We start from the raw sequence: 15362 nt of genomic DNA on the forward strand, positions 1-15362 counted from the left end.
TGTGGCAGCATTGCAACTATTCACAGGACTGGTTGACACTGTGACCGGAGCTCTCTCTAGCTCTACTTGCCAGAAATCAGGATCTGTTCCATTCATACTCTTTCCCTGGCCCTGCGATGGGCTGGCCTCAGGGTCGTCTTTGATCGGCTCCATCTTCAGAACAGCTTTCTGCTGGACTTCTCATCACTGCAGGTATAGCTGACTCTGTAAATACAACCCCAGACACTTCTCTTGCAGCCACCCTTGGCAGCAGTTTGATGACACTGTCTAATCAATTCAGGTAAGCAGATAAGCCTTTCATGTACTTTCTGCTGGACTTCTCATCACTGCAGGTATGGACGGCTCTGTAAACACAACCCCAGACACTTCTCTTGGAGTCACCTTTGGCAGGAGTATGATGAATGTCTAATCAGTTCAGATAAGCTGTTGACCCTTTCATGTACTTGAAGGGTTGTGTTTTCAGTCTTTCTTTTCACACCTGGTTCATCTCTGTCTTGCAGCGCTTCTGTTCCCGGTGTTATTTGGCAAGTTACGAGTATCATTGGTGGGGCTTTGTAAACCTAGTTGTTTCCACCTTCAGTGTTATCTCTCCATATAGTGTACAATTTTAACCTGCATGGAAGTGTGGTACCTTTATGTATGGCCTTGTTCGTACCTTCTTGACCAGTGATGTGTAGACTTCTCAATAAAGCTTTCCTTATCTTTAAATGCCCTACATTGACTGGAGTTGCGCTTTAAGTCCATATGCACAAAGCATTGATTCTGTACTTCCAAAGCAATACACGTGGCATGCACAAGCAGTTAACTTGGCCCACTGCAAACTTGAAAGGAGAGTACAATCGTTCTTCGGATTACTTATTCCCAATCTTGTCACCAGTTGTAGTGCCCTCCCCAGTCCGGCACATCTTTATTCTTCTGCGTGTAACTGTGAAGTCAACATTCTAAACCAAGCTTTCATTGCATTCTGCTCTAACAACTATGTCACACTTCTACAGAGTTTGTTCAGAGCCAAAAGCCATACAACTGGTAAGACACTACAGACAGATAGTCCAGGAAGACGGTATCTAGCATTCTAACAGAATGAGGGAATGCTGGGAAATGAATAAGAGAAAAACCACAAGGTGGGAAATGAGTAAGGTGAGAAAAGGCCAATAAGCAGTGAAGGGCAGGGCATGTTTAATGGTAAAATGTAGCGAAACAATGCAACATGCAATGTTGCTTTGCATCAACTAATGAGGTAGAAATTACTTATAGTCTTATTGCCTTTGGTGGCCCTGAAGGCCACCACACATATTTGTGCCAGGAGCCATCCTGGTTTTGGTTTCTTCACCCCATATGTTGCTTTAAGCCAAATGCAGATCAGCTGTGCTGTAGTATGTTGCCTCCGCACAAAGAGAACCAAGAAACTACAGCTTACTTACAGTCACCCCCATCTTTTTCTACTGCCTGACAGCCACACCCAACTTAGACCTTAGTACACCACAACCCTATGTCCTCACCCTGCAACCTGACAGGTACGACCTGACATGCTTGTACAGATGTCCGTGGCTGCCTAATCTGGTGACTAGAAGCAAGGGGGTATTTGCTCCCATTCCCACAAGTCACATTGCAGGATTTGGCGCTAATCCTGCAGAGTACGTAGTGGCCCATTTTTAAAAACGGTGTGCCCCTTCCTAATGCCTGCTCTGTTCAGGTGTTAAAAATAGCCGCTAAAAATGGCACAGTGGAATCTCACAGATTCCACTGTGCCATTTTTGCTTTCTTCCTAACCCCCTGCCCTTGCATACATCATGCCTGGTGCCGATATAATGTGGCACAAGGGGTTACAAAGTGGCGCTATGCGTGCATTTCGCCCCTTGGTAAATATGGCGCTGAAAATTTGGCCTCATTGAGTCACATTAGCGTCATAAAAAAATGATACTAATGTGGTGCAAGGAGGTACTAGGCCCTCTTAAGCTTGGGCCGTAGCATGTTGCTGGTGGTGGATTTTGGAGCACTCGGGGAGTTTGTTGTCTTTCACTTTAGATTAGGTGGTTGTTTGCCACTGCTTGGCATACCCTCAATATTTTCTGACTCTTATGAAGAAGAGAGAGGATGATGTAATGGCCTGAGTACTTACTGGTGATCTTTATTCTCTCTCGAGTATCTGAATGTTGTGACTCATATGTCTTATCTTCTTTGAAAATAGTATTGCGCATCAGATTTATGTATAAGACTCTTTGGTCTCATAGTGCCAAACATGTCCCTAACTGAACTTTAATCAACTTCCTGCCCTTGAAGGTATATGGGAAATAGTCTAGAGACTTTGAGACATGACTTTGTTTTGCTCCCTCAATGCTCCAATAAAGTAAAATATAACAGTAAAATTTAAAATCCTCTTTAAGATGCCCAGTGGCTCACCAATGGGTAGCACAGCCAAGCTTAGAAGGATAACTCTTTCAGTGGTGTTGGGTAGTAAGGAATTTCACACATGGTACTGGAGTTCTTTGGGAAGGCAAGGCTACCTTGTCCTGCATTCAGTAGTTACAATGCCAATTAAGGCTTCTTCGTGCTAGGGAGCTCCTAATCAGGACTACCATTCAAGAATACCTCCTTTTTACCCCCGGTGCCAATAACCTCAGTCCAGTCTACTTCTCAAAGGGCAGGTGTCCAAAGCAGCAGAGTTCTCTTAATGACCAACGGTGGTGGCTGAGTTTGACTTCCACAAGCTTTTAAACCCAAGAGTACAAATGGACAAAATTAAAAATGTACTTGTGAACTGTGCATACGTTGCACTGTATGTATGTGTGTATGTATGTATGCATGTATGTATGCATGTATGTATGTATGCAGGAACTTAGCCAAAAGGCAGTAGAGCGCTGTATGTGGTCAAAAACAAGCAAAAAGTCAACAAGCGATAAAAGAATGAAGTTGGGTTGTGGATGGTTAATGGCTTGAGATATAGTGTCATTTAAAGTGGTGAGTCTTCAACTCTTTCATGAATTGGAGCAGTGCTGGGGTGGTCCTTGTAAATACGGGGATGTAGTTTCAGGTCCTTTGTGCAGAGGTGGGAAAAGGCCTGCTTTCTTGTTTTTTTTCTTATGTACACTTCTTAATCTTCAGTATGATGGTGTCCCGGCTGTGGGTGTGGAAAGAACCATCATTGATGGTGAGCTTGCCTTCAGGATAAGTGTGGGGTGCTGATCATGGTGGCTTAGTAAATGATACACCCGGTTTTGAAGATAGTGAGGGCTCGCAAGGAGAGCCAATGGAGCTTCATCAGCATGGAGATAAAGTGATCATTTTTCTCTTGGCCCAAGATGTAACATGCTGTGACCTAACCATGCCTATGTGAACAAGCTGGTGTCAATTGGAAAGGAAGTGGGAAGGAACCACTGAAGGACATTACTAGTGAATCCCATTCTAGACTGCAGAGTGCATTCAAGCATTAGGCTGACTGAGGATAAGTTGTTGAAAGTTCTAAAGGTTTGGTGTTCTTTTTTGTTGACCTTGTTTTGTTTGTAGGACACTTAGTAGGAAGATAGCAATGGCAAAGTGGTCGGTCTAGTCTAGAGGTATGGGGGCTTCCATTGGATTGTTAGTGATGCTGAGAAGACATGGTTAATATGGTTGACTTTGGAGTGTGTTGGTTGTGTGACATGCTGTACCATGTTGAGCGTATCACTGAGGTTGAAGAAGGGGTCTCTTGTATTTTTGAGCTTGTGCTGTCTGGGTGTTTGAAGTTGACCAATAGTTGACATGTCAGTTGGACACGGTGGTGAGAAAATCTGAGAATTCATCATCAATAGTCTTATTCTGCCTAAGAGGCATGTCGATGCGATGAAACGTGGTGGTCTGTACTGCAGAGAATGGGAAATTGCATGTCAGCTCACCATGCTGTTGAGCTTTGCTTGGCTATAGTTCTGGACCAGGGAAACTTATGGATGACAGCGAGGCCTCCTTCCTTCCTATGTGTATCATCCACACAATGGATGCTGTAGCCTGTGAGATTAAGGAGAATGGTTGAAAATGTGGGGGTAGTTCATGTTTCTCTGATGAAGAGGGCATCAAGCTTAAGATTAAGGTCTGCAATGTCTGGTGTATGGCGTACTTAAAAGTGAGAGTTAATGAACCTGAATGTTGGAATGTGTGGTCTGTAGATTGAGGTTGTGCATTAGTTAGTGGGATGTTTATGAGGTTAGGTCTATGTGTTGTGCAAATGCTGTGTTAGTATCTGGGTCACCTATATCTGGGTGTGATTGTCGGGATTGGCAGAATGGTGTACTCAGTGAGACACATGATTTTATCTTACCATGTATTTTTCATTACACCAGGGGTTCTGGCACCCAAGAACCTATAAGATCTTTACTCTTCCAAGGTTGTGACATTTTGTAAACTTTGCAAAACTTTACTTTCAGAGAAAGGATTTAGCAAAAACAAATTTGGAAAAATAATTTAGTCCAAAGATTTTTTGCAAATTAATTTTACAATAGTCTGTTTTGCTGAGATTATGTTCTGAAAAAATTGCTTTTGTGGAATTTTTCCCCTTTTAAAATTTTGAAACTTCACCAGGTTTGCAGAGGAACTCACTACAACTTCGCATGACCCTGTCCTGAAATTACTAGTAGTAAATCAATATTCCACTCACCTTTTACTGCATTTTGACATCATCGTACACTCAAGATGGCGTTGGTTGATACTTAGGTTAGCTCTCATTGTAGATTTACTGAAGAAGGCTTTGAAAATTGTTGAAAGCATTTGCTCTCTCTCAGAAGTTATATTTTGGAAAACCTTCTTGTTTTATGTAAGAAACTAATTTCGATGAACATGAGTCCCGGTCATAAATTTTGTCAGATGAAAAATGAACTGGTGCCCAATCACTCGTTGACTCTACAATGACAAATCTCTTGGTGGGCTAAAGCCCCAGATACTGAAGAAGTTCATTGTTTTTAGTAATACTAAGGAGTATAATTGGGGCTCAGCTGGGTTGTAACGCTTACCTTTGGTTAAGCATTGAGCAGAATCAGATAAAGGTTATCTGAGGTCAATGGCACTGATTAAATCCTCACATATCTTTCGTGGTAATGCCACTGATCAAGTCATGTCTTATTAGTTTCCCTGCCTTTTCATGGAGGTACTGCTGGACAAGTCCCAGGGGCTTTAGGTTTATCCGTCTCATTCATTATACCATGGTTGCAGATTCCAAATGGCATGCTAATTTGAAATAGGAATTCACTGTTTCCTGTATCAAACCCTCCGGACAGACTCTGTTTGACAAATCCACTGTGACTCTTTCCTGTTCAATTATCCCCACAGACATTAGTTTGATTAGCTTGGCTTTCCAGCATGAATCGTTCCTACAGATAATATTGGACAAGTCCACTGTGATACTAGTTTGACTCTCTCCTGTGTTACACCCCACAAACCAAAATGATAGAACAAGCCGCTGTGAGATTAGTTTTATTTTTCTGAAACACACTCTCCCGCACGTGTTAGTGGGCAAACCTACTGTGACATTAATTAGTTTGACCCTCTTCTGTGTCCCAGTCTCCTTTAGATATCGTTGGACACGTCCACTGTAATATTATTTAATTCTCTCCGGATTACATCCTCCTGTATATACTCCTGGATAGGCTGGATATATGCAGTGTGATAATTATTTGGCTCTCTTCTTTATAACATCCTCTCGCAGATATTTATGGACAAGTCAGCTGTGGTATTAATTTGACTCTTGCTTCAGAACGTTCTGCAGATACTGTTGGAAGTGTTCCCGGTGACACAAGTTTCCCCTGTCAGCTGTATCAAAGGATCCAGACAGATTCTCCTGGGTAGACCTTCTGCCCATTCGATTGCCCTGGCTCATGCATCATATTCTCTAAAGTAATATTGTTCTTCCCACTGTGACATTCGACTGTTCCGACTCCTGTCATAAACCCTGGACAGAGCAGCGGTGACATCCGTGTGTCCTGCCATTTGTTCCAACTTCTCCAGTCTAGCGATACCAGGAAGACTCAATGTCATACGGAAGCGTCACGACCCCAGTACAGCGCGTTCTTTGTCAGAAGTACCAAAAAATTCCCAACACGTGTAGGGTGCTCTCAGTACAGATACTATCAGACATGTCTCGGCATCATGGCAGTGGTGTGACAGTTTGTGCCACTTATTCCAGAAATTAACTTTGGAATGCCCAACTCTGTATGGCACTCTCTGTGCCCATAATGTTTTCAGTGACCCTTCTGATAGGTGAGTGCCTTGACTGCGGCACAGTGCTCTTCATGCTGCTAAAACCGGACTTGTCCCTTCTGATATGTGAGCGCTATGCCTCCAGTATGGCGCGCTCGGTGTATATTATTTCCAGGCACTGCCCTTCCGATTCCTAAGCACGCTAACTCCTGTTGTGCGATTACTGCTGATAGTACAAGCATAGTTCCTCTCGCATCCGAAAGCAGCGAGACCTGCACAGCGCTCTCCCTATCGGTACCGGAAATGACCCCTCTGATGTTCTGTAATCATGCGTCACGCTCCCATGCGTAGATAACTTTGGACGTGTGGTCAGCCCCACACTGGAAGCGCACTTCCAGCCCTGGCTGTCTTGTCAGGCTCAGGCGCATGCAGAAGGCCAGGCCTCTGAATTTGGCTCTGTGGAAGCTAAGGGTGCCAAATGTCAAAAATTCGAAGCTGAGCCGGAAGAGCATGATAAATAAACTCAGAAGCCAACTATTTACCAGAACCTGGAGTGCAGATATTCGGACAGAAAACATTGCTTTGTTGGCCTCCTTATTAGCAAATGCAGCTGGGAGGGCATGAAGTGCACGAGGCTCAGCTGTGGATTTCAGACTGTGGTAGCTTTGATCTGGTGAACACCGAGTGAAGATTCAAGCCTGTTTTGCCCCTTGCAAATGCATTAAGGCAGGAATGGCTCCTCCGCTATGGCGGAGAAGTGTCAACCCCCCTGACTCTAACAGCGGCAGCTGCAAAACATTCATTGTAAAACCATAATAAACTATGTTTATTATGGTTTTACTGCAAAAGGGGCAGGCCATGGGGTGTGACAGGGACAGAGGGGGAGCGCCCAGCACTCCCCCTCAGTGCGCATGTATGTTTTTCCGGTACATTAATGCTAGTTCTCAAGAGGCCAATAATCTATGAACCAAATGTGGTAGTAAGTATTTGCTAGTATGTAGAGGCAGACCATAATATGTCCTAATCCATTCGAGCTGGACAGCCAACGGTTTGGCCGCGTTACAAGTCAATGAGTGCTTTGATATATGTAGGACTAGCTATCACCAGATTAAGACTGTCGATCTTTGTTTACCTTGTATGGAGAAATTACAGTCGCCTATTAAAAAATTGGACCAGAATTGAATCTTTGTGACTTCTTTTATTGCAAACCTGCAAAGATTGGACTTCTACTGAGTGCTGTGGTTTTACCTTGTTTTGTGTATCAGTTGTACTCTGTTGAGTACGTCTATGCCCTGGGGTAGTAGGGCATAGGTAACCATTCAGCATCATCCTTACATGTTTGATTGAACATAACTACCATTTTGTTCATGTTACTATATGACACACACAGGATGTGCAGTTGATGCAACCACTATTACCATCTTCTATGTATAGTTATATAGTTACACTGTTAAGAAACTATAACTCGTAACTTAAAGTTACTTTCTGGCTTGAGTTATAGTTTCTACAGATAAGTATTGCTGACATCAATGTTACATCACTGAAATCAAAGGGATTGTGAAAAGTCCCATCTTCACAGAAAGTGTAGCAAATGTATTCAGCTCAAGAGTGGTGAGCATGTAGGCCCGAATTTAAGACAAGTGGCGCTGCATTATATGCAGCACCACTTTTCTCGCACCCGCCAGCGCCCCCTAATGCTACCATGTGCGTGCTGTATTAAACACATACGGCACCATGGTGCAGGTTAGGGACAATAGCATAAACATTTTTGATGCTATTCGCTATGATAGTACATTGCAGGATTTGGCGCTAATCCTACAGAGTACGTAGTGGCCCATTTTTTAAAATGGTGTGCCCCTTCTTAATGCCTGCTCTGTTCAGGTGTTAAAAATAGCCACTAAAAATGGCACAGTGGAATCTCACAGATTCCCCTCTGCCATTTTTGCTTTCTTCCTAACAGGGGAAAGCCCCGCCCTTGCATACATCATGCCTAGTGCAGATATAATGTGGCACAAGGGGTTGCATGCATTGCGCCCCTTTGTAAATATGACGCTGCAAATTTGGCCTCATTGAGTCACATTAGCGTCATAAAAAAATGATACTAATGTGGCGCAAGGAGGTGCTAGGCCCTCTTAAGTTTGAGCCGTAGCATGTTGCTGGTGGTGGATTTTGGAGCACACTGTCACAAATGCATTACTAAAGCATCTTGCAGTAGCACATTGTCCTTTATAAACAGCATATTTTCCATTGAAATGACCACTAAATTTACAAAGACATACAGCTTTTCTGATATAACTATGTAGCACACAACCGATAATGTGTGGATGGCAGGTTTCAGTGTATATTATTTGCCCATCACCAAGTAAAAGTATCTTGGTTTATTTTGATCCAAATAAAATATTTGTTTTCAGAATAGTTCAGAATTACACAAAAATGTGCTTTATTTTTGCTTTCCTAAATTATGAAATATTCTGAAATGTGTGCACTGTTCATTTACAGGTCTTTAAATTGGTTATGTGCTTCAAAAAATGACCCCATAAAGCCTTTCCTTTCACACTCCCTTTCACTTGTACCACAGCATGATTGACATACTTCACTTTCAAAATAGTTCACTCTCAAAACTCTTCTCAATTTGCAGTCATTAAAGGAAAAGTAAACACCAGTCCCCATGTTAAAAAAATAAGCGGCAATTTGTAAGAAGATATACTCTGACATTTGACCTCTGTCTTTGAATCACAGCAAATGTGACAAGAATTTTTTTTAATGTAAAGACATCTTTATTTTTTGCTGTTTAGTGACCCACCAGATATCATCTGGTGACCCACCAGTGACCAGTTGGTCACAACCTACATTTTGGGAAACGCTGCGCTAACAGCTTTTTTTCTTACATCGTCAGGTCTTTCTCTGAGGCATGGGTGAGGGTAACAATTAGAGCCACCTAGTCTGAAGAGAGAGCTACACATGTAATCATACCTTTTTACCCAATCAAAAATTCCTACCTCTTGAGGGGGCTCGGGGTCTTGAGACTGGATAGCATAAAGAAGTGGGGAGTCGCAGTCTGGCATATAATGTTCACAGTACTCATAGGCTGCCCTGGGGTCCGGCACAACCATCAGCTGCTGGATATCACCCTGTGGACAGGGAAGAGAAAAACTGGTCAGTAAAGGAAGCATAGTACATCTTCATGGGGCCAACTTCAATTGGGTTTGACTAAAGAATTGCTCAGACACTAGGCAACATGTGGTGCATACATCCTACGAAGCACTGTGGGCTCTGAATGGAAGTAGCCAATAGGGAACAAATCAAATCTCCGGACAGGATGCACCTGCGAAAGGCAAATCAGGCAGAGTGTTTATTGGCTCTGCTTTAGCCTTACTTTCCTTTCTGAGACACCACCTGGTCGGAAATTACTCCACAATAGTCCACATTTGTGAGAACCTGGTGGGTCAATTCAAGTGTACATCCTACTTCACTTTTAAAGATCAGTTTTGAGCCCAGGGAACCACATTTTGGAAACATCAGCACATTGACATGAGTTTTGAACACACCACTGACATTTGCATTTCACCAATAGAGTTCTTATTCAAGCATGCTGTAAAATGTGAACTGCCTTTGACTCCCAAAAAACATGGAGTAACTCCTGAGCAAAGAGCTTCAACCCAAAATAATGCGAACTTGCTTAACCTCCAAACAATGTCACTCAATATGCAACAAGAATATGGACTGTTCCAAGCACTATGAACCATAATTTTGAATTGTTGTCGTGTTTTAGACGTGGTCTTACCAATAAACCTCGACTATGAGTACTTTACTCATCCATTGAGTCAGTCACACCAGTTTGTTAGTGTACTTATCTCACAAAACAGGCGTTTTCTCAACAGAATGGATATGATATATATATATACTTGGTTAGTTATCAGAATATTACGGTTTGAATATCATCTGAAAATAGTAACATTGGAGTTAGTATTAGAAAATCTACACCCAACCGAGTGGTTATTTTGCTAACAATACCAGCCGAAATATTTATGTCTCATCACATTTTTGTTATACATATTTTGACAAGCAGGCAGTATATTTATATCTTGGGTGATCGATGTGGCACATGATACAGGTGCATACAGCTACAGATAGTAATAGTAACTTACTAAAAGACACAGAGGAGTAAAAGAGCTTAAATGCAGAAAAAAACAATTTACTTTCATTTTTTGCAGGAAAACGCATTTTTCTTTTGTTTTCCTTTTTTGTGTAAGTGTCCTACCCTGGCCACACATCCTTACAAGTGAGAGGAATTTCTCCTGTTTTTCCTTTTTTGAACAAATCTCCTACTGTGTCCAGGCATTCTGGCAGATGAGGGCTGAACTGTAATCAATTTTATAAAATGTTTATCTCATTTTGGAGCCTCCCACTTCAAGGACATTTGCCTTAGCCTCTAGGCATAATCTCCAACCTTTTCTGTAACAAGAACTAATTGCATTCAATACAAATCGCATTGAGCTACTACTGTTTTTAGTGTTGTAATGGTAACCACGTCAGACTAGTTTAAATTAGTGACCACGTTACCATTAGTGATCCCCTCACTTGGTGACATATGCTTGACTGCCAGAAGTAATGTAAAAAGCTGTTTTCAATTTGGAATGCCTCTGCACGGTTAATGTATGATTGCCATATGTACAGTGCCCCTGGGACCAAGGTAATATTAGCAATATTGCATGATTTATCGCTCAGATATGTCCTAAATATATTTGGGAAATCTATTTGACTCCACACATCAGCCGTGAGTTCTGAAATTACACACATTTTCAACTCTCCAACCCCAGCTCCAGCACCAACGAAATTCCACTTTCGCAAGACCTCTGCGACTCCCTCGCCACCTTCTTTCCCCGCAAGATCACAGACATCCACGGCAGCTTCAACAACAAGAACCCACCAGCAGCCACCAACACGTCCGGCTCATCGCCCCCCCAACCACACCATGGACACAAGTCAACAACGCTGACACCATCAAAGTAATGAACACCATTCATTCCGTCTCTCCATCTGACCCCTGCCCGCACTACATCTACAACAGAGCGAGCTCCATCACCGCCCCCCAACTCTGTATGATCATCAATATCTCCTTCGAGACCGCCACCATCCCGGAAAGCTGGAAGCACGCCGAGATCAACACCTTACTCAAGAAACCCCAGGCTACCCTAAGGACCTCAAAAACTACCGGCCATCTCCCTGCTTCCGTTCCTGGCAAAGGTCCTTGAGAAGATCGTCAGCAGGCAACTGTCACACCACCTGGAGGAAAACAACACTATGAACCTGTTCCAATCCGGCTTTCACAGCAACCATAGCACCGAGACCACCCTCATCGCTGCCACTGACGATGTCCGGCCCCTCCTGGACAAAGGCAAAACCGCAGCCCTCAACCGCCTGGACCTCGCGGCCACCTTTAACACCGTTTGCCACCACACCCTGCACACACGCCTTGAGGACTCAGGGATCTGGAACAAGGCCCTGGACTGGATCACCTCCTTCTACTCTGACAGAACACTGAGAGTCTGCCTCCCTCCATTCCTATCTGAAGCCACCAAGACCATCTGCGGTGTGCCACAGGGCTCCTCCCTCAGCCTGACAGTCTTCAACGTCTACATGGCATCGCTCGCCAAAATCTTCCGCTCTTACAACCTCAACATCATCTCTTACGTCGACGACACCCAGCTGATCCTCTCCCTCACCAACGACCACGCCACAGCCAAAACCAACCTCCAGGAGGGTATGAAGGCCATTGCCAACTGGATGAAGAACAGTTGACTAAAACTAAACTCAGATAAGACAGAGGTCCTAATCCTCTGTCCCACCCCCTCCGCTTGGGACGCCTCCTGGTGGCCGCCTACGCTGGGAGCTGCACCAACGCCCACCAACCACGCCTGTAACCTGGGTTTTATCCTTGACTCATCGCTCTCCATGACCCAACAAGTCAACGCCGTCTCATGCTCCTGCTTCAACACCCTCCACCTGCTACAGGTGGATCCCTACCAAAACCAGAAGGACGGTTACCCAGGGCCTCGTCAGCAGCAGACTGGACTACGGCAATGGTCTCTACGTGGGAATCATGGCAGCTCTCCAGAAAAGACTGCAACGGATACAGAACGCCTCCGCACGCCTCATCCTCAACATCCCCCAACACAGCCACATCACAGACCACCTGAGAGACCTACACTGGGTTCCCATCAGCAAAAGGATCACATTCAAACTCCTAACCCATGCCCACGAAGCACTCCACAACGCCGGACCAGCATACCTCAACGATTGTCTCACCATCTACACCCCAAACCGTCAGCTCTGCTCCGCCGACCTCACCCTCGCCACCGTCCCACATGTCCACAGGACAACAACCGGTGGCAGATCTTTCTCCTACCTCGCGGCCAAGACCTGGAAAACCCTCCCCATCCACCTACGGCAGACCAAGGACCTACTGGCCTTTAGGAGACTCCTCAAGACCTGGCTGTTCGAGCAGTAGCAGCCGCCCCCTCCTCAAGCGCCTTGAGACCCTCATGGGTGAGGAGCGCACTCTAAAAATGCATTGATTGATTGATCTTGAGCAAGCACTTTTTACATTTTTGGACATATATATATATATATATATATATATATATATATATATATATATATATATATATATATATATATATTACTTCAAACAAGAAAAATCTTCTAATTTAGCTGTCTGGGCTGTGCCCAGGAGAGCTATTTCCAAATAGCTAGAGAGCTACCAATAGCTCTGGAGCTACTTGTTGGAGAAGCTTGCTTTTAGAAAATCTGCAGCTTACTATAATCCTGCACTCCCAGTTTGAAATCCTCTGTTCACTCCAATTTTTGCCCATCTAAAATATGCCTACACTAAAAGAAATCTTTTGTGTGATTTTTCGGCGGTGGCTGCAAGAACATATGAAATGTAAATGTCATTTTGAGAAAGGAAAACTTTTATAACTGCACTGCTAAACCCTCTGGTGCATCAGTGAAAAAAAAATTGCAAGCATCAACAAGTCCAATCCTGTCTGAATGACTTAAAACTAAACGGATTCAAATCCCAACTTTCATCCAACTTAATGTCACTTAGATTCACATTGCACACTGACCTCACCGGTACGGAATACATTTCCAAGGAAGCAAAGATAGCCTGGTACCAGGCCTCTCTCCTAAAGAAATTTAAATCATTCCTCCCAGAAAGCAACTCCAGAACTGCTGTTAAAGCACTCATACTTTTGCATCGTGATGGTAGCAGTGCCCGGTTTCCTTGCCTCCCAAACTGCACCCTGTCCTTCCCTCAGGGCATACTACACATGACAGCATGCAAAAATATGACTACATAACTGCATTACTGATGGAACTCTACTGGCATCCCCTGCAGGTTAGCTCCAACTTCAAAAACAGTGCCTCATAATCACGACCATCACCACAGAAAGTCTGGCTGACAAGCTAGCATCTCTGCTTTCTCTCAGCACATTTACACCCAAGACACCTTCAGACTGGAGGTACAGAAGTGCAAAACAGAAAGAAACAAAACAACAGGCCTTCTCCATCTAAGCCCCCAAGATCTGAAGACACATCACTATGCCCATTAGGAATGTCACATCCCTGCTCCAATTTAGAAAAGAGAGGAAAACACACCTCCTTAAAGAACACTAGATCATGATGCAGTAACAGTCATTTCTGCTCTGAGTACCTAACTAGCTTTTGAATCACATGCTGATTGTATCTTTGTCATTGACACTGTACAGCGCTTCATTGTCTTTTGACTAGGTTTGCACTATACCAATACATACATAGATTCTTACTGTAATATCAGGTATGTAATGAGTCAAGAAGGCATCTGGGATGCCTTCCGGGTACATTTCCATCAGGAAGCACACAGGGCAATAAGCGTTCTTGATTTTGAGGCTTGTAGCTAGAAGTAGGGATTGAGCCTTATGTAGTGCTTGAAATGGAAAAGTAGAAGTGCAGGTACTCTGTAGCAGAGTACCTGCTTGTTTCTGAGAAGTGCTGGTACTCCCCAATTAAAAGTATTAAGTTTTTCTCGAGAAGTGCAGGTACTCTCCCTCTCAAAATAAAAAAGTTCCTGTACTCAGTACCGGACAGCCCATTTAAAGCACTGGCCTTATGTGCATAACGGGCAGGCATTAGTCGTGTTGCAACTTGCTTAGCAACTATATGGTGACAGGCAATAACCCAAAAAGGTTAGAACCACAACTGATAGTGTGGCTGTTATTTGTATAAGGTGAGGTTCTACCTTGAGAAGGATAAAAGGTCACCTCTTCTGAAAGTCTTTGTAGAACAAACACTCTGGCTAAAATATTCAGAATATCCCCACCAGCCAGCATTCAGGTCAACTAAACACTCCAGAGCAAAACTAAATCGGTCAGAGGTGTTTTGACCTTTCAGCACGTGTATTTGTGATGTGTATAACTTAGCACCAAGATCCCTTCCATGAGCTGTTAGGAATTGCCACAAGACACTGTAGTCTGGCAAACATGAAGTACCTGATTTGCATAATCCTGACAAAGGTAGATCCTTTTGGTTGCTAACACTAGGATGTGGCAATGGCAACTAAATGTCTCAAATAAGGGTCTGTTATAAGTGGAGAAAGGTCGTCATTATGAGTGGTGAGGTAAATGGACTGGATACCCCCCACATCCAGAGTTACAGATACAGGGTGTGCTAGTAACTCTGGAATGGGGACAATCAGGCCATTTACAAGTTCGACCACGAAAGTCGACTGAAACATTAGAAATCACCTGGAAATCTGTATTTTCGGGTCTAATTTCACTAATAATTCCCCGTTTTCCATGTATTTAGCTACAGACATTTCTGCTGTTTTCAGCAGCCAAAGTCTCGCGCAGAATGTAAGAATATCTGTAGTATTCCCATGGATCTCGTAAATCTCATAAATCCGAATGGAGTGATTAAAGCTGGTACCAGCCACATCAGAATGAAAAGGTCACTTGTAATTGGGCTGCAGATGAGCAAACACTACTTTGCCTGAGATTCCAACAATTCTTCCCCTTCAGTTGCAAAGATGTAAACATTACATTGAGCATCCCTGTCTGCATGGCATGGATTGCAAAGATCTGATGCCTTACATGGGGGTGCCGACATAGGCCCAAGACGGCCATGTCCATTCAAGATTTCCAGGGTGTCCACTATGTAAA

The 15362-nt window shown here is 43.6% G+C and overlaps 1 protein-coding gene across 2 annotated transcripts in view; it reads right to left on the minus strand.

Moving 5' to 3' along the window:
* Window positions 1-15362, minus strand: part of COL5A3 (collagen type V alpha 3 chain) — a 546803-nt gene that overhangs the window by 321329 nt on the left and 210112 nt on the right. For both annotated transcript variants that reach the window (XM_069231786.1, XM_069231785.1), the window contains exon 5: window positions 9162-9293. In XM_069231786.1, the coding sequence (XP_069087887.1) occupies window positions 9162-9293 (132 nt within the window). The remainder of the gene's footprint in view (window positions 1-9161; window positions 9294-15362) is intronic.

This window comes from Pleurodeles waltl, chromosome 4_2 (genome assembly GCF_031143425.1).
Source record: "Pleurodeles waltl isolate 20211129_DDA chromosome 4_2, aPleWal1.hap1.20221129, whole genome shotgun sequence".
Lineage (NCBI taxonomy): Eukaryota > Metazoa > Chordata > Amphibia > Caudata > Salamandridae > Pleurodeles > Pleurodeles waltl.